This window comes from Anabas testudineus, chromosome 8 (assembly GCF_900324465.2).
Source record: "Anabas testudineus chromosome 8, fAnaTes1.2, whole genome shotgun sequence".
NCBI lineage: Eukaryota > Metazoa > Chordata > Actinopteri > Anabantiformes > Anabantidae > Anabas > Anabas testudineus.
The window spans coordinates 12,563,798-12,582,270 of record NC_046617.1 but is presented as its reverse complement, the minus strand read 5'-3'; the positions used below and the strand labels follow the sequence as shown (position 1 = coordinate 12,582,270).

The 18,473-nt window shown below is 38.5% G+C and overlaps 4 protein-coding genes across 6 annotated transcripts; 2 read left to right on the top strand and 2 right to left on the bottom strand.

Annotated features, from left to right (window-relative positions):
- Positions 1-640: 640 nt before the first annotated feature.
- ush1ga (Usher syndrome 1Ga (autosomal recessive)) lies at positions 641-8,051 on the bottom strand. Of its 2 annotated transcripts, XM_026377338.1 has the most exons (4): positions 7,663-8,051; positions 4,724-5,177; positions 3,499-4,292; positions 641-1,489 (listed from the first exon to the last, which is right to left on the bottom strand). In XM_026377338.1, exons 1-4 carry the CDS (start codon positions 7,824-7,826, stop codon positions 1,486-1,488), a joined length of 1,416 nt encoding a protein of 471 aa, XP_026233123.1. In that variant the 5' UTR covers positions 7,827-8,051; the 3' UTR covers positions 641-1,485. The 2 variants fall into 2 exon arrangements, with proteins under 2 accessions (XP_026233123.1, XP_026233201.1); XM_026377416.1 differs by lacking the exon at positions 641-1,489 and having other exon boundaries at positions 3,495-4,292.
- Positions 8,052-9,740: 1,689 nt separating this feature from the next.
- On the top strand, positions 9,741-12,693 carry otop2 (otopetrin 2). Its single transcript, XM_026360950.1, has 6 exons — positions 9,741-10,281; positions 10,403-10,539; positions 10,627-10,685; positions 11,088-11,227; positions 11,319-12,145; positions 12,231-12,693. The coding sequence occupies exons 1-6, from the start codon at positions 9,846-9,848 to the stop codon at positions 12,399-12,401; spliced, it is 1,770 nt and encodes a 589-aa protein (XP_026216735.1). The 5' UTR covers positions 9,741-9,845; the 3' UTR covers positions 12,402-12,693.
- Positions 12,694-12,773: 80 nt separating this feature from the next.
- On the top strand, positions 12,774-14,849 carry zgc:112148 (DUF846 domain-containing protein). 2 transcript variants are annotated; one of them, XM_026360972.1, is made up of 7 exons: positions 12,774-12,879; positions 13,011-13,078; positions 13,192-13,336; positions 13,639-13,728; positions 13,991-14,116; positions 14,211-14,339; positions 14,421-14,849. In XM_026360972.1, exons 1-7 carry the CDS (start codon positions 12,868-12,870, stop codon positions 14,445-14,447), a joined length of 597 nt encoding a protein of 198 aa, XP_026216757.1. In that variant the 5' UTR covers positions 12,774-12,867; the 3' UTR covers positions 14,448-14,849. The 2 variants fall into 2 exon arrangements, with proteins under 2 accessions (XP_026216757.1, XP_026216748.1); XM_026360963.1 differs by lacking the exon at positions 12,774-12,879 and having other exon boundaries at positions 12,978-13,078.
- Positions 14,850-15,456: 607 nt separating this feature from the next.
- Positions 15,457-17,990, bottom strand: LOC113157479 (5-hydroxytryptamine receptor 3B-like). Its single transcript, XM_026352996.1, has 9 exons — positions 17,939-17,990; positions 17,660-17,802; positions 17,412-17,456; positions 17,221-17,327; positions 16,961-17,130; positions 16,480-16,592; positions 16,066-16,276; positions 15,806-15,958; positions 15,457-15,704 (listed from the first exon to the last, which is right to left on the bottom strand). The coding sequence occupies exons 1-9, from the start codon at positions 17,988-17,990 to the stop codon at positions 15,457-15,459; spliced, it is 1,242 nt and encodes a 413-aa protein (XP_026208781.1).
- Positions 17,991-18,473: the final 483 nt, after the last annotated feature.

Sequence of the window (18,473 nt, the reverse complement as noted above, 5' to 3'; positions counted from 1 at the left end):
CTCCCCTATTCTTTTTTTTTTATTTGTTTGAATCAATGTGTAACTCTAAAAGCTGGCATGAGTTTTCCTCCAGTTACCTTATGTGACTTGGTTGCATTTTGTTTTTCTTGCATTTTCTGAAATCATAATACCCTCATACTGCATAAGGAAACAAATGAAAAACAAAAGTTATTTTCCTAGGGAGGGAAATTACATGTTTATATGAACATATTTTCTTCATTTTACTTCAGGCTAATAACCTGGAAAACTAAATTAAGAAAATTATCATATCTGGGTTACGTTTCCAATGAGACTACTGCATAAGATATTAGTATCACTTCTGAATAATGCTCTCTGAAGATTACACTGCTGAAGATGCCAAAACAAGTATTAATTATTATGTGTGTAACAGGTAGTGACTCCGACATTACATTTACTTGACAGAACATGAATGCATACTGTATATCAGTTACAGTACTTAAGCACTTATTTATCTTCCTCACCCACCAATGTCTATAAAAATAATTTAAAGTTATATAAAATGTCATTAGCCTCTCTAACTTCCAAAACAATTCCCATTATGTGACCTCAGAGTATATAGGCGATATGTATATATACATTAATAAACAAAAATATATTAGTTTTTATTTAAAATCCACCTTAAATGTTAAAAAGTCATAATGGTATACATTAACAAATTCCACTGTGCAGATACACATTATAAAATAGAAAACTACCAGAAATAAAAATGTTGGTACATACACTGAACGTATGATCTAAACATGCAAAATCGAAACCCTTAACATGTTACATTGTGAACAATAAAATATTCTAAATACATTCTGTATATTCGTATAGTTAACAATACTGCAGTAAATCATAAAAGAAATCTCATTTCTCATCAATTGGCCTGCATTGCCAGTGAGCCACACTTGGACTGACATGGCTTGCTGTATGTAAACATTTATAAGAGATGAAATATGAATACCTAAATAGGCGAGTCTCTCTGTGTGAAAATGTTTTTTTAAAAGGTTGTTATGCAAACACTTAATAAAGTTGTGTGATGTTAATGTCAAATGTGTGTAAGAGAATATACATTTTTAAGCAAATGCACAGGCACAAGCAATGCAGGCACATGAGGTGGTATTTACCCTACAGGGGCAAACACTGGAGCTTGCATAATCCTACAATCACTTCTTTGTTAACTACTCTACATGGAGTACAATAAGACCGCAAAGTGCTGCTCTTTGATAATAGTTTTTCAGTTAAACCATGCACTCATTGGACTCAGCGGACATCCAACACAATTTTTCAATTTATTTTCAGTGATTCAAGCCTAACAAGACACTGTAATGTTAAAAATCTGACAATAACTGTTCTTCTTTGTTAGCAACAAGTTACAGAGAGATCTAATTCATTACATCCTCTGTGCCCATACACGGTTTTCACTCCACAATGCTCCAACGACCTTTAATGCTTGGCAAGCACACAGCAGGGGGGCCTTTATTATCTGCAGCACAGAATGAACAAAAGAAAATACATGTGTGTAAGTGAAGATTTCTTTTTCTCAGTAGCTATCTCAGCAACAACACTGTTAAGCTCTAGGTAGATCAACTTAAAACATTGATCTAACTAGTTAGTTGGATCAACTTAACATTTTGGCTTTAAGGATATTCACAATTAGACTTTTAGCAGACAATTTAGGAATCATAAATCCTTCTCGTTCTTGCACATACAGTAGCAGAAGCAGTAGCAGTTGGAACTTACTCAAATAAATATATGCTGTTTATATGTATATACATACAGTGAGGGAAAAAATTATTTGAACCCCAGCTGATTTTGTAAGTTTGCCCACTAACAAAGAAATGATCAGTCTATAATTTCAATGGTAGGTTTATTTGAACAGTGAGACACAACAATGACAAAAAAAATCCAGAAAAATGCGTTTCAAAAAGAGTTATAAATTAATTTGCATTTCCATGAAGGAAATAAGTATTTGATCCCCTATCCGTCAGCAAGATCTCTAGCTCCCAGGTGGATCTTATACAGGTAACGAGCTGACATTGGCAGCCCTCTCAGCTTGTTACCTGTATAAAGAGACCTGTCCACAGAAGCAATCAATCAATCCAGATTCCAAACTCTTCACCATGGCCAAGACCAAAGAGCTTTCCAAGGATGTCAGGGACAAGATTGTGGACCTACACAAGGCTGGAATGGGCTACAAGACCATCGCCAAGCAGCTGGGTGAGAAGGTGACAACAGTTGGTGCAATCATTCGCAAATGGAAGAAACATAAATTAACTGCCAATCTCCCTTGGTCTGGAGCTCCATGCAAGATCTCACCTCGTGGAGTTTCAATGATAATGAGAACGGTGAGGAATCAGCCAAGAACCACTGGGGAGGAACTTGTCAATGATCTCAAGGCAGCTGGGACCATAGTCACCAAAAAAACAGTTGGTAACACAATACGCCGTGAAGGACTGAAATCCTGCTGTGCCCGCAAGGTCCCCCTGCTCAAGAAAGCCCATCTACAGGCCCGTTTGAACTTTGCCACTGAACATCTGACTGATTCAGAGGAAGACTGGGTGAAAGTGTTGTGGTCAGATGAGACCAAAATCGAGCTCTTTGGCATCAACTCAACTTGCTGTGTTTGGAGGAGGAGGAAGGCTGCCTATGACTCCAAAAACACCATCCCCACTGTCAAATATGGAGGTGGAAACATTATGCTTTGGGGGTGTTTTTCTGCCAAGGGGACAGGACAATTGCACCGCATCAAAGGGAGGATGGATGGGGCCATGTACCGTCAAATGTTGGGTGAGAACCTCCTTCCCTCAGTCAGGGCATTGAAAAGGGTCGTGGTTGGGTACTCCAGCATGACAATGATCCAAAACACACGGCCAAGGCAACAAATCACTGGCTCAAGAAGAAGCATATTAAGGTCATGGAGTGGCCTAGTCAGTCTCCAGACCTTAATCCCATAGAAAATCTGTGGAGGGAGCTGAAGGTTCGAGTTGCCAAACATTGGAGAGGATCTGCAAAGAGGAGTGGGCCAAAATCCCCCCTGAGATGTGTGCAAACCTTGTGGCCAACTACAAGAAACGGCTGACCTCTGTGATTGCCAACAAAGGTTTTGCCACCAAGTACTAAAGCACGTTTTTCAAAGGGATCAAATACTTCTTTCCTTCGTGGAAATGCAAATTAATTTATAACTCTTTTTGAAACGAATTTTTCTGGATTTTTTTTGTCATTGTTGTGTCTCACTGTTCAAATAAACCTACCATTGAAATTATAGACTGATCATTTCTTTGTTAGTGGGCAAACTTACAAAATCAGCTGGGGTTCAAATAATTTTTTCCCTCACTGTATATAAACAAATAAACAATACATTTAAAAGGTTTTACTTGTGCTTTAAGTTCAATACTATTAATCTAATGTGAATATCAAATATCAAATATATAAAATATTAAATCCAATGTCTGCTACAATATGAAAATGAACAATGAAAATCGCATTACTCACAGTTCTGTGTCCTCGATGAATTCTGCATCCTCTATTGTCTCCAGACGTCTCTTACATGCATCTAAGAGCTTTTTCCTTGGTCCTAGAGGAATGTGGATACTTTTAAGGTCATGGTCAGAGCATAAAAGCAGTGCTTCAAGGTCGATCTTCTCCCTCTTGAAAATGGAGAAAAACTCACTCATGTTCTGTGTGGCAAGAAAGACCTCTAGAGGACTTGTGTTAGGATCATCATCATTATCTAACCCTAATTCAACTTCTTCCCAGGGCAGTTCCTCCATGTTCCTCTCCTGCAGGCTGCGTGCACTGCCAATGCTGTCTTCATCTAGACTTGGGTATTCCTGTAGCCGACTGTGTAAACGTACATTACTCCTTGACTGATTCACACTGGCCTCATCTCGACCACCGAGGTCAAACATCCCCCCACTCACATAGTTCCTCCGAAAGACCATGGTGCCCAGACCAGGACGGTTAAACAAAGAATCATGTCCCGAGTCGGTACTGATCTCAGAATAGTCCACATCGGGACCATGGAGATCTGGCTCGCTGATGGCACGTGAAATGGCATCATCATCTCTGGGGAACATGTCACGAACGTTGCGGCGTGCTCGATCCTTTGGGTTGATGTAGGTCCCCTGTTTGACAAACATCACGTCGTTGCCCAGCTGAACTCCAGAGAGGGAGCGCACACTCTTTCTTCCATCCTCATAGATTTTAAAGGTTCCATCTCCTTGTTTCCTTCTTTCCAACTTCCTCTGGATCTTTGTCTTCCCTCGGTTTGTGGCATGGAGAGTAGCCTAACAGAACAGGCATAAGAAAAATCAAGCACTGAGAATGTGCATTCCCTACAAGCTTTAAGATTGATTGATACTTTTCAAATATGACATTTTTAACCTTACTAGTGATACAGCACTTGAGATGGCAATGCTGGTCTGGTCATTTTACATCATGGATTGCCATGAACTAACTAAGAAGTTGACCATTTTTATTTCTTTGTAGTATGTCTTGTCAACTATTGGAGGAATTGCCCTGAACTTTTTTTCTACAGACATTCACAGTCTCCACATGATGTATTAACAAATACTTTGAGCTTAGTGCAAATTAGCTATGCTAAACTAAGTTGGTGAACATGGTTGAAAGTATATTTGCATTTTTGCAGCTGCTATCAATTTTTTACATGCTTGCACATCTAGCAAAGTGTAAGAGTGCTTTAATAAAGACTCCTAACCTGAGAATATGGCACACTGACGGTGGCTACATTCAAGTTGCGCAGCTTATGGCTGATAGAGCTGCCCGTGTAACTGGAAAAGCTCATGACATCTGATGCAGAAGCCTCAGAGGCCTCCTTGTGAAACTTTCGCTCCATGCGTTTGTGGTGTTTCTTCTGCATCTTCACGCACTCTTTGATCCGCCGCTCCGCTTCGCGAAATGCCCGGTCCTTCAGTTTGCTGACCAGCTTGGGATTGAGACCTGTCTGCTTTGCAGCAATGGAATCCAGGTAGCGGACACAATCCATGTGATTCTTTGTGGCAGCCATGTCCAACGGCGTGTGGTAGTCGTTGTCCAGGCACCATATGTTGGCACCAAAAGACACAAGAAAGAAAAGGCAGTTGAGGTGACCATTGGCAGCTGCCAGGTGGAGTGGTGTGTTTCCCCATATGTCACACTTGTCAGGGTTTCCTCTGTGGACATTAGACACACATTAGATAAAACCATAAGACTCAAAGAATCTGTCCTTGATTCCCTAAATAAATAAAAGAATATGGCTAATTTCAGCTTGTTAAAGGTAGGTTAAAGGTCAAGGTAAGTTAAAGGTTGCCTCCTTGGTCTGCTGTTTAGGCGACTCACACGTGAGTGAGCATGTGATTTTTTGATTATGTTTTCAGCATGGATCTGCCATCCCCAGGCTGACAGGGCCTTATTTAATAATTTATAGTCTAAACATCACTTTTCATAAAACCAATCCAAGATAACTGCCTTTTTAAATGGTCAGACAATAAGATGATTTTGCAAAGAGGATCCCTCAAGAAATTTCCAACTATGCTGGGCCATATCTAAAAATACAACCAGTGTTTACCCTGACAGCCCACGACCTTAGGGTTACCTCTACGTTTGCTTGTGGTGTTGCTGTCTGTTTGTAATATGACCACAGGCTTGCCAGCACCACTGCTACAGCACCTGTATCCAGTTTCAGGTGAAGCTAGCACCTCACTCAGAAAGCATTACTTTTCATGGCTGGTGATGTCAAATTCCTGAAGTCAAAACACTGCTAACAATAATAAGCTAATTAGATGGTATAGAATAGATGGGCATAAAGCTTGATGTTTTGTGATATGTCTAGAATCCAAAAACACATTTTGTTCTATTGTTGTTATTACTTTTGTTCAAACTAATACTCCACTGAGCATATTACACAAAGCATATCAAGTTTACAAAATTCAAAGGTTTTATTCATGAATGTTAGTGGTCATCCCAACTACACAGTGGTGATACTATTTTAACTTAAATTTTAGCTTCAGTCTTGTGTCTTATCGCCATCCTCTGCCGTTGCCACATACAGACTCTTGAATATTTCATGTGTTGGCTTTGAAGCTACTATCGAAGTGCACATGTATTATTGATGAACTACATTGTAAGGGTTTCACAGGGAATGCGTGTCAGATCTGAAGAGAACCAACCTGGGCAACCATCTGCAAAGTATCACTCTGATTTCAGTTTTTTTTATGCGTGTGTGTGTTTAAACCATTAGAATTTGAGGAACACCGGTTTAAAGAAGCAGTTGTCATCAGTGTGTCATTAAAACAAATAAAGGAATGACAGTGTTAACTGGAATAGATGAAAAGGGAATAAAATACTATAAACTGATGTGAAATGCTAAACAGCAATTGGCTGTGTTCCGTTTTTATTCGGAGATTAAATACTGTTCACTTTCTTTACACACTTATATTATATGCGTGTCATCTGTATACCATCTAACATGACAGCTTTATGTGTGATAATTTATGTCCAACCTAGTAAAACACTGACCATGGTGGTGATAATTCTGCACATGTATCCCCCCATTCATTATCATATTGTGTGTCTTCACCTCCTATGACAGTTTGATGCTACTCCGGGCCACCCAATGCAATATACCTTCCAAATATAGCACAGCATTGCATCTTTCCCATGAAATTGTCATGCAGCATTATACTTCTCTTCACTATATTTCTGGGTCTCACGACTTTGGTGCCTCAGTGAAAGATTATGGCAGCTATTAATGTTTAATTTTAGTACCTCATGTCAATCAGGAGTTTATGTTTTGTACTATCACTAGAGGAATACTATGTTCTTGGCAGTGAAGGGCTGCACAGTCATGTTTACCTATTCCGTGGGAAACAATGAATTTAGTACCACTGGAAGCTTTAGTTTTCTGCTGGTGTGCTTTAGGAAAAAGCAAAAATAAATAAATAAAATAACATAAAGTGTTATTCTTTCAAAAGTTTAATTTATTAATTAAATAAATTACTAAATAATAATTTAACAATTCTGACATTTTGCAAAAACTAACTCTACTCTGATTAATATTATTGACTCATTATTACAGTAAGTCTCTCACCAAACTTCTTCAATAGAGCCGTTTCATAATGAGGCTTTTTTCTTTCTGGCAGACAAAAAACCAGGTCAACCAGAAGGTGGGCTTTTGTGTGTTTCTTCATCCTAACTGACTATGAATACCAGTTATGCCAGTAATCTTTCTTGTGAATAATAATTTAAAGGAGATGGAATAAAAGCTGAATTTCATATTAGAACTAGAACATCTATCCTCAGCATGTCACCGGTGTCTTAGTAAATGAGCTGAAATTTGTAATAATAGTGAGATATTGTGTCTCCCCATAATGAACTTTGTTTAGTAATGAAGAATCAACTAACCTTGTGCAGTGTCAACATGTAAAATAGAAAAGGGGGTGTTCAGGTTCTTTTCTTTCTTTCTTGATTATCTATTTTCTATTTGCAAAAATTCTGTTATTTCGAAAAGTTAAATTAGCTCATTATTTATCTTATTAAAGTCAATGCTAAAACAGGCTTCTAAAATTATTTTCAATAAAATAACTAACTAACTAATGACGGATTTGAGCTCGTCTATCCAGTTTTGCGCACACGTCTCCATAAACCGCCCATACCCACCCTCTGCCCGCGATGAGCCGCAGCGCCTCCAGGTTGCCGTGATAAGCGGCCCATAACGTCGGTGTCATGCCATCTTCATCCGGAGCGTTGAGATCCTTCCGTGTTGCCTCCTTCAGCAGGTCCAGGTAGCCGTCCCGGGCCGCCTTGTGGTACCTGTCATTCATGGTGCACAATTAGTCCACCCTGCTCGACTCCATTGCGTTTTACCAACTGTATCACCATCATCATCGTCGTCGTCATGCGGCGATGCAGTGTGAGCAGACCGGCTGAAAGGCCAGTGTGCTCCACCGTCCCCCCAGTCGCTCCTGATCGGTGCGCGTCGCCGGTCTCCAGGGACGCCTCGATACGCACATTGTGGGGAACAGTGCTCCCGGTGGCTGAGCTGACAGTTATGCTCAGTTTCATTATTGCACTGCGTTATCCATTATTCTGTCTACTCGTTTTCATCAATAGGTAAATAATAGTCTAAATAATTGAAACATCAGCACAGAAACTGAGCAGTAGCCCTCACACTGTTCTATTAGACCGCGTTAAATTGGCTGCTCTGTGCAGTTTTTTAACCATGCATACAATCAACACTTTAATGCTGCAGGTACCACATTTGTGCAACTTTTTGCAGCTGATGCATACATTTTTGTGCTCAGGTGAAGTTTATGGAGCAAACAAATGTTTTCTGGGCATTCATCCAACGCACACTTTCATGGATGCTGTACCCATTTCTATCACAATTCTAATCTTTTTTATAAACATATAAAAAATTATTTTAGAAACATTTTCTCACCACATGTCAAGAGAAAATCATTCACTGTACCATAGTTGTAGTGTATAAACGTGTTCAGGAAATAATAAGGACAGACATTTGAGAGTATAATGATATTACCAAATATATCTCATTGTGACACATGGGGAGGAAACACAGGTGTTGTTTTTCCACAATCTTTTTAGAAAAACATTGTTCTCACGTTAATTTTCCGATTGCTGATACGAGAAACGCCAGTGCAGACAAAGAATGATTTCATGATCTGGAGTTACAATGAAAAAAAATCCCCTGTGCTTTTACCCTAAGCCCTATGAAAAGGGTATAAATTAGCCTAAGTGCTGATCTAACACAGAGTCATCAGTGGCTAAGCTGCTGACGTACACAGATATAATACCCAGTTGAAACTTCCTTGACAATAGACACAGACAGTCGCCAGACATTTATATTCTGGATAGACAACATACAGATCTCTCCGTTCAACCAATTACAGTATTGCTTTCAATCAAAAAGACAGACAAGTTTATCTTTTAGACTGTAACCATAGCTGCATGTGACCAGCTGTATCAAAAAAGGTAAAAAAACAAAACAAAAAGAACAACCTAAAATGTCTCTACAGTGTATATAAATGCAAAAAACAACAAAAAAAAGATATAGTTTGTGCATGCTATTTAATTTATTTTAATATTGTAGCAACAATTAGCATTAAAACATATTCTACATTATAAAAACACAAAAGAAACTGGTTTCTGCTATTTTAGAATTAATATAAAAAAAAAATTTCCTAGAAACATCTTTTGAACTCAAAATTCATATTTTGTGCAAAACACATTGTGTTGGGTGATAATATAACATTCTACATGACAGATTTATTGACATTTATGATTCTCTGTATAGTAAACTACACTGTTTCTGGAGGCATATAAAAGCCATGACGGTTCAGACTCATTCACAGGACCAGACTGCATCAGGTAAGCTTACAGGTGTTCTGAAACACAGTGTTCATTTCTAGAATGGCACTGTTTTGTCATATTGTCTTTAGTGCTTGATTACAGTAATGAATGAAAGGCATTTTTTCATGATTATACAGCAGCATTTCATTAGAGATGGAGAGCAAACGTGTACGTGACTTTTCGAAGGAAGCAGCACAGTTAATTCACATAAATGTCACAGTAGATAGTTCTGCAACACAGCCTTGTTGGAGAGGAGCCAAGAGGAGGGCATTATTTCAAAATGTTCTTTTGTTTAGCACCAGCAAAATGTCAAGGGTGCCAATCAGTGGTAGAGTTTCACTTGAGACAGGATACGCCTTTAAAAGGAGCCAAAAAGCAGGTGTAGCAGTTAAACCAGTCATCTTGTAGTCCCTATTTAGAGTCAGATACACGACTAGCAACTCATTAGTGAATAGATCTCAGAGGGAGGAATCATGTGTTTGAACACTTGTTTTCCATGCAATTGTGCGACTGATGGCAGTTGTTGCGCACCATGCAGGATGACATCCAATGACGGGAAGATGGAAGAGGCCCACCCGTCCAACACGCTCAACACATTGGGTCAAGCAGGGAGCACGCATGAACACAGCAAGAGCATCTCATTCAGTGGGGTTGTGGCGCAGCAGGAGCGAAACTGGGGCTGGATGTTGTCTGGGATCATCTCTGTGAACATTTTGATCCTGGGCTGTGCCTTGGTCAGTGCCAGTGTTCAAAACACTGTAAGCATCAGCACGTCTGACCTGCAGGCTTATCTAATCTTCCTCCTCCTCCTCACCTCCACCTGGATGGTGTATTATATGATCTACACAACCAAGAAATTAAATGCTGTCGTTTACAAGGACGGTCATGCTGGACCGATATGGCTCAGAGGTAAGTAAAGCTTTCATTTCAGGATTAGGATTCAGATTTCATTATTTTTTCAATATAAAGAGTCATTTCGAATGGCCTGTACAAAAACGTTCCTTTGTTCTACTTGTTTTTTTGTCTTCAGGAGGACTTGTGCTGTTTGGCCTGCTCAGTATTATCATGGACGTCTTCAAGATCGTCAGCTATGCAGGCTACCTCCACTGCGATTCTGCTGTTAAAGTTGCTTTCCCTGTCGTGCAACTTGTTTTTATAATTTTGCAGGTAGAAATTCCACCAAATACATTCTAGTCAAAAAAAAAAAAAAAAAATGACTACAGGTTAATTTTTGTGTAATTTTATATTTTGCAGACATACTTTTTGTGCTTTCATGCCAAGGACTGCATGCAGCTACAACAGAACTTTACACGGTAAGTTATTAATTATTTTACATTCCCTCTATTGCTGAACAGGAAATTGTTTGTAACCTGAACAACAGAAATATTTATACTGGCATAGTTACTACATGAATGATATTGCTTCACTGCCAAAATCCTACTATGATCACCAAAAACAACATACTATGAAATGGTGCAGAGTATCCTACAATAGAGCTAAAACAACTATTAGCTGTAATATTGATTTATCTGATAATTATTTTCTTGATAAATGGATTCATCATTTGGTTGATAAAGTGTGGGAAAATAGTAAAAGAAAACACGTTTAAAATGTTTTTTTAATTGTCAAAAAAAAAAAGTCAAATGTGTTCTGTTTAGGAATGAAGAGGTTCTGACAGTATGCTTTTTCTTGTTTCTCTCTTGTCTTTTATTTAGCTGTGGTCTGATGCTCACCCTCTCTACTAATTTAGTTTTGTGGATGCATGTGGTCACGGAGGAGTCCCTTCACCAAACAACCATTCCTGACAATCTAAACACCACTGAGCTCAAAGGACGAAGCATGTACATGTATAAAGGTAATTAAAGCAGATAAAGTAATCAAAGCTGAAATATAAATCAGTAAAATACAACAACATGACCAAATATCCTTTGTCTCTACTCTTACAGCGGGTTACGGAGATAAGTGCAAGTGCAGCCACACGTCCTGCAGTATCTTCAAGCAAGCCTACTACTACCTGTACCCCTTCAATATTGAGTACAGTCTCTTTGCCTCCGCCATGGCCTATGTCATGTGGAAAAATGTGGGTCGAGTAGCAGATGTACAAACTCACCACAAAATTAAATTACGCCTCAAGGATGTATTTCTTGGCCCTGTGTTGGGTATTCTCTTAGTGGTGGCAGGTCTGGCAACCTTCGTCGTGTATGAGACGGAAATCATAGGCGGTCATGATCAGGCCAGGAAAAACAAAGCAGTGATGATGCACTATGTTATGAATATAGTCATAGTGACCCTCATGGCTGTCTCTACTGTGATCGGCTGTGTCATCTACAAGGTGGACCGAAGGGATCATGTCTCAGAGAAAAACCCCACGCGCAGCCTGGATGTGGCACTGCTGGTGGGAGCCTCAATGGGCCAATTTGTCCTCAGCTACTTCACCACTGTAGCCACAGTTGCAACAGGAGTCAAAGGCTACCTAAACAGCCTTAACCTGGCCTGGGCTGTCCTGATACTGATCCAGCTCGGCCTGCAGAACATTTTCATAATTGAAGGTTTGCATCGGGAGCCCTTCCATGAGGCTCACCCAGCCACTGTGATTGCAAATCCATACTTGCAGACAAGCAAGGAGCCGAGCAACCTCGAAGAATCAGGCATGACCTCAAAGCCTGACCCGATAAGCACTGCACATGGCCACACAGCTGTGAACGGAGCCAAACTGTGGAGGAGATGGATCTTGAAAGAGGTCTGCGTGTTTCTACTGATGGGCAACATCATAGTGAGTACCATTCTCCCTGGCTCCCTCAGAGTTACTGTTTGAAATTTCACAATACTCAACCTGTTCTTGTTTCTTTCTTTGACAGTTGTGGATCATGCCGGCGTTTGGTGCGCGTCCCCAGTTTGACAATGACACTGAAATGAATTTCTACAGTTTCAGCATGTGGGCAACAGTTGTTAATATTGGACTTCCATTTGGCATCTTTTACCGCATGCATTCAGTTGCCAGTCTGTTTGAGGTTTTCCTGACCTCATAATGCTGAAGAATGTGTACATGATATCATAATGCTATTTTGTATAATTTGCACTTTGTTTTGATGACATTTTTTTACTACAACAAAGTAATTTTTGTTTATTTGTGTAGTAGATATGCACTGATGAATATTATCACCAGGTTATAGCCTGTTTGACATTGTGTATATATTCAAAATATTGTTTTCAGAAGTCAGCTGTTCACTGTGTGGTTGATCTTGTATACTTTAAGATTCAGGCGCTGTACTCTCAAATGAAGGCAAACAATACAATGAGCTGAATAAAAAGTGAATGATTTATTGTGCCACTGAGTATTGTTATTATTATTAATAATCTCTTCATTATGCCTTAAATAAATAACTAAATTACATTTAAGTCAGGCAGGTTTAAAGCCACACCTGCCTGAGGTCCTTAGCACACTGTTTGTTTACAACCACGTCACCAGGAAACACATCCTGACTCTCAATCAGAATGCAGCGACAGGTAACTAGTCCATTTAAGAGCTATTTAAATTATAAAAGAGCAGCTGTTTAGACTTTTAGAAATGGCATTAAAGTTATAAATCAATTTAACAGGTAGTTAGTTTTGACCTGGTAATGTTTCTGTTTGTTCAGGACTCCCAGGATGCTCCTTTGTTCGGTGAAGACGACGAAAACACCAAGTTAAGAAAGTCTATCATTAGGTGAGAGAGCTCATAGCTAATTATCCTCGCTAACTTTTTCTGTATTCTCACTAAATGTGCTGCTAAAACAATACAAAACATTTTAAAAAACAAAGTGAACACCTGTGTTTTAGGCATCCTCTGGCCTCTTTTTTCCACCTCTTCTTCCGAATAAGTGCGATCCTAGTCTATTTACTGTGCGACATCTTCAGCAGTCGGTTTATTGTTTGTATGGTCACCATCATCCTGCTGCTGTCATGTGACTTCTGGACTGTCAAGGTGAGCAGGACACGTCTGGTCAACAACAGCACCTTAATTTACTTAGTGTCATACCTTGGTGTAACTTTTAATATTCTCTTTACTTGATTTGTCCAATTAAACTCAGTTTAAATAGCAACAGATTTCAAAATAAAGACGCAATTATAAGATAATATTCTACAAAAATCTTAAGGTTGTGGTTATATGTTGGTTTCTTTCCTGTTTGGGAATATTGTAATAAAATGTGTGTATATCTTTTATAATAAAATTTGTATTATTATTATTATTATTATTTAAAAGTGGATTCTTTTTTGGTTTTTAAGAACGTGTCTGGCAGATTGTTGGTGGGTCTTAGGTGGTGGAACCAAGTGGATGAAGATGGAAAGAGCCACTGGGTGTTTGAATCAAGAAAGGTAAACAGAAGCTCATCTGCACATCCTAAAATGCCTTACTGGCATTTACACAGGCTCACAAGAGAAAGTGTTGTTATGCTACATGCATTTAAAAATTTGACGGCACCTCGCAGTGGCACCGTAACATTTTTACCATGAAATCATACAGTGTAACATTGAACAAGTGTAAAAGTGACTCCTGTCACAATGGGGACACTGGGGGCATTACAAATGATTTATTCTTTATTTAAGCAATTAAATAAAACCTTTTTTTTTTTCATAGACACACAATCTGAACACAACATCTGGTGCGGAGTCACAGATCTTCTGGCTTGGACTTATCGTGTGCCCCATCTTCTGGATCATGTTTGTCTTCAGCACCATTGTCTCCCTTAAGATTAAATGGCTGGTCAGTTCAGTTATGGTTTCTTAATGTTAGTTTAATTACCGTAAATCTAAATAGCACATTCATCTCATTCCTTTCTGTGATTTTAACTCCACAGGCTGTAGTAATAATGGGCTTGGTTTTACAATGGGCCAACTTGTATGGTTACGTTAGATGCAAGGTGGGTGGAAAGTCCAGTCTGAAAAGCATGGCCAAGAACTACCTTAGTGTCCAGATTTTGAAACGGGTACGTAAACAGTAATTGTATTTCCCTCATCCATGTTTGTCCTAACGAGACGATGTGTTAACGTTTCCATTTTTACTAAAGGCAATGAAGAAAACAGAGGGATCTTGATATTCAAGAGAAGGAGTGATGCCCATCTGCAGTGGGATGGCTGTTTTCTGTTTACTTCATTCCTGATCTAGGTGGCTGGAGCTTACTGAGGGTGTGTGTGTGGGTGGATGTGTGGGTTTTGGTAATTGCACTATTTACTAAAATTATATTAAACTATCACTATTATTAAAAATACTTGAGTTGAGCTCAGCACCTCATTCAGTATCTATAAATATACTTTATTCTGTTGTGGAAAGGGTGGAAATATACGTATAAAACAATGTACATAGAATCGTTGTGTCTGTTAATCATATATGGTAATGGACATCAAAGTTAAACTATTGCTTTGTGTTTTAATCAAGATTGTTATGTATTACACTGTAGGGAAGAATGAGATTCATAAAGTTTGACATTTTTGAAATACACACTGCTTGCTTGTGATTTTATACCAAAACCCTCCTGGGATATTACACAAATGATATTACCACAGTTTCTCACAGTCTGTTCATTGTAATTTAATTCAATCATAATTTGTTTTTTTTTAATTGACAGCAACTTTGGTTTTATGGTACATATGAAAGCGCTTGAGAAAATTTCAAGCTATATGGAATGATTCCACCACTAGATGGCAACAGAGAGACAGTGTTCATTGCTTCAGCTTAGTCATTTATTTGTTTATGCAAAAGAAACTGGTTTTTGCTAGTTAATCAAATGTCTCAGTTTAATTCTTATTTTATTAACACACATTATGTGTCATATGTAATGTCACTCAGTTGGAAAAATCAGAACTGGAAGATACATTTTTCTAGTTGACAGACCAAACCAACAAATGTTTTCATCAATTATCTGAAGATGAATTACAAGAGCATCATCAGCTCCACACATTATGTTACAATGTAAAATTATAAAGTTAAGGTTAAATACATGGATTTGCAACAATCTTTAAATATTCAAATTAATCAGATAGTTGTGTTTCAAATTAGCCATTTAATTAACAGTATAGTTAATAACTTGCAGTTAATCAGTTGCATCAGTCCCAGAAATCCAAATGGTTAATTTGACATGTATATCTGACCATCACATACATCATTCCACAGAAATACAAAGTACCAAAACCGAAATAGAACCAGAAAAAGACTGTGTCTATGGTGTTGGCAATATTCTCATATCGCTCACTTTCCTGTTCCTTTGCACTTAAAGCTTCCAGGAAGTTGACCACCTTTCTGAGCATTCGGCTGTCCTCCTCGGAGCCTTTCAGCTGAACAACGCTGATGTCACCTTGCATTGAATTAACAAAGAGAACAGGTGTTTAAAGTCAGTGTGCAACACTCTCATACTTTTAAGCTCAACTCATGATTGTTTTAGAATAACTTCCTCACCTTCATCATCTTCCCTGTTTCCTGTTTTTCTTTGGACTGGCCCTTTACAACAGAAGTAGAAAATGAACCTGCCATCTTTAGCCACTCTTGTGAGCACCAAAGACACCAGCATGCTCAACACCAAGAGGACCAGACAAACACAGAAGTGGACTCCTGCAGCACAGACAGATGATACGTGACTCAAACTATTGTGCCTCTATTATATTATTATCATTTTCTTGTGTTCTTTGTGTTCGGGACATGCCCACAAGCTCACTGACTGATGATAGGACTGCACTCGCTGTCTCCAGGGAGCTGATCGTTGAGGATGCTGAGGAACATGGTGAAGCTGAGAACCAGAGTGACCTTGAAGCCATTGCGTTCGCCACCTCCCAGTGGCAGGGCGAAGCTGACCACATCAGCCAAGATGATAAGAATACTGGGCAGCATTAATGTAATGAAGGGATTGTTAGGTTTCATTTCCAGATGCACCTGGGGGACATGAAAGTAAAGAGGATTTGTTCTTTTTTTTTTCTTTCACCATTTTTTTCAAGAATATTTAATTAGTAATGATTTGATTGATTCAGTTACTTAAATAGTTGCATGATGACATTTCTATAACAACCTATTGATTTACTTAAATTTATTCCCTATATTAAATACAAATATAATAATCCTCATGTTTATGAGCTTACCAAAAGGTAATTGTGATTGTCTATCTGCAGCAGATGTGCTGACAAAGTTTGCCAATCTCCATGTGAACCATCTAGCACCCTCATGTCACCAAATTCCAGCTCTGTACCACATCCTGAATGATATGAAAGTTTTTTTTTTTTAAATATGGAATTATCAAAACACAATTATTTTACTATTAATTAGTATAAATTTGATTTGTTTTTCTCTAAGTGACAATCTTAGATTACTGCTGTTTTGATAACAATTGACAATTTTTTGAAAAAAATAACAAAAAGAATGAAAATGCTGTCCAGTAAGAGATATTTTTAACATTTAAAATTCAAAACATGGTAAAAATTATTTTCAATAGGGATACCTGAGAATGTGAGAAGAACAGAATGCAAATGTAAAATGAATAAAATGACCAAATCAGGAAATGGACACCCAGTTTAAACTTTTACTACAATATTACAATGCTACCAAGTGAAGACCTGAGCTTACCATCAAGAGACCAGCTTTGAATAGCGACAGGACACGCATCAGAACCAAAGGGATAGTTGAACAGGTTGACTTCACAATTCACCTCTGTATTTATGATCACGCTGTGCACTACGGTGCCATTGCTGTATACCAGCAGGTCAGAAGAGGTGTCCTCTAAGGTAGTTTCTAGTCTACATATGTAACAGACAACATAAATGTAAGAAATTCATAAATTGAACCTGTGTCTGTAGTTGTGTGCTCTCATTCTATGACCAACTCACCCATTAGTTACTTGGATGCTTGGGGTCCAGACACTTTGTACTGGCAGTACCACTTCGTAAAACTGATAAAGTGATGTGTTCCAGCTGAGACCTGGATCTTTCCACACCTGTGGTTTGACATCCAAATGAGATGAACTGTGACCGAAACATACTCTTTGTTTTTGTTCATTTCAACTTATGTTTAAACTCACAAGTTTGGCTTGCAGGCGACTATTTAGATGGAGACTCTTTGTGTCCTGTAAAATAAAGAAAATGAAAAAAATACAATATGAATATTCTTAAGATGAATAGAATAAATTACATTTTGCATACATTTCAAATAATAAGTTGTAATTACACAATGATATTAATAATTAATAAGACGTTACAAGATAAATAAAGGGAGAGACTAGAAGTAATTCTCAGTACATTCTACTATAATTTATACAACAGTACTTACAATTGACAGGGTTTGGTACTCAATGAGGGGCACATATATTGATTGGGTGCAATTTTCATACTGTGGTTGAGATGTGAGGTTATAACTTTTCAACATTTCAGCCAGACATCTGCGACTTGTGCAGTTGGTATCACACAGGGTTCCTTCAGTTGAACACAAATGTGAAATAATAATTTCAAACACACACCGTAATGAAATAAAATTTGAATATTTTTAAAAAACGATTTACCCAATCATCTACATATTGAAACAACATTTAGAGAGATGTGTTACACTTACCTACTGTTAGTGCACTCAGGAAGAAGAAAGCCCTCGGCACACTCGACAGCATCACTGCAGGAAATCAGACCATTAGTTACTCCACGTATGACTGAACTTTGACTGACAGCTTCTGTCACCGTCCCTGTCTTCTCCTCTTTCTTTACATTTTAGTATGACAGGACACTTAAATAGGCCTGTCTCCGACAAATAACCACATATTCGCACACAGGCACATAGAGAAAACATGAGAAAACACGACTTACTCACAATAGTGTGGGAGAACACATTTGTGTGATTAATTACATTGATTGTTCACGAACCTTTGTGATCTTATGTAAACAGTCAGAACATAAGTGCAATTATTCCTACTGTCTGTTTACCTGTTTGCAGATTCAGGCATCCCCAGCTGGTCTTTCTTGTTATGGCTGGAGATGCTACTCTGCATTACAATGGGACTGTGACTGTCATAGACTGAGCTGAAGCAGTCAATAATAGAAATGTGTTTACCCGAAAGAGCCAGGACGCCCAGTCGTGAAGGCAGGACAAAGACTTG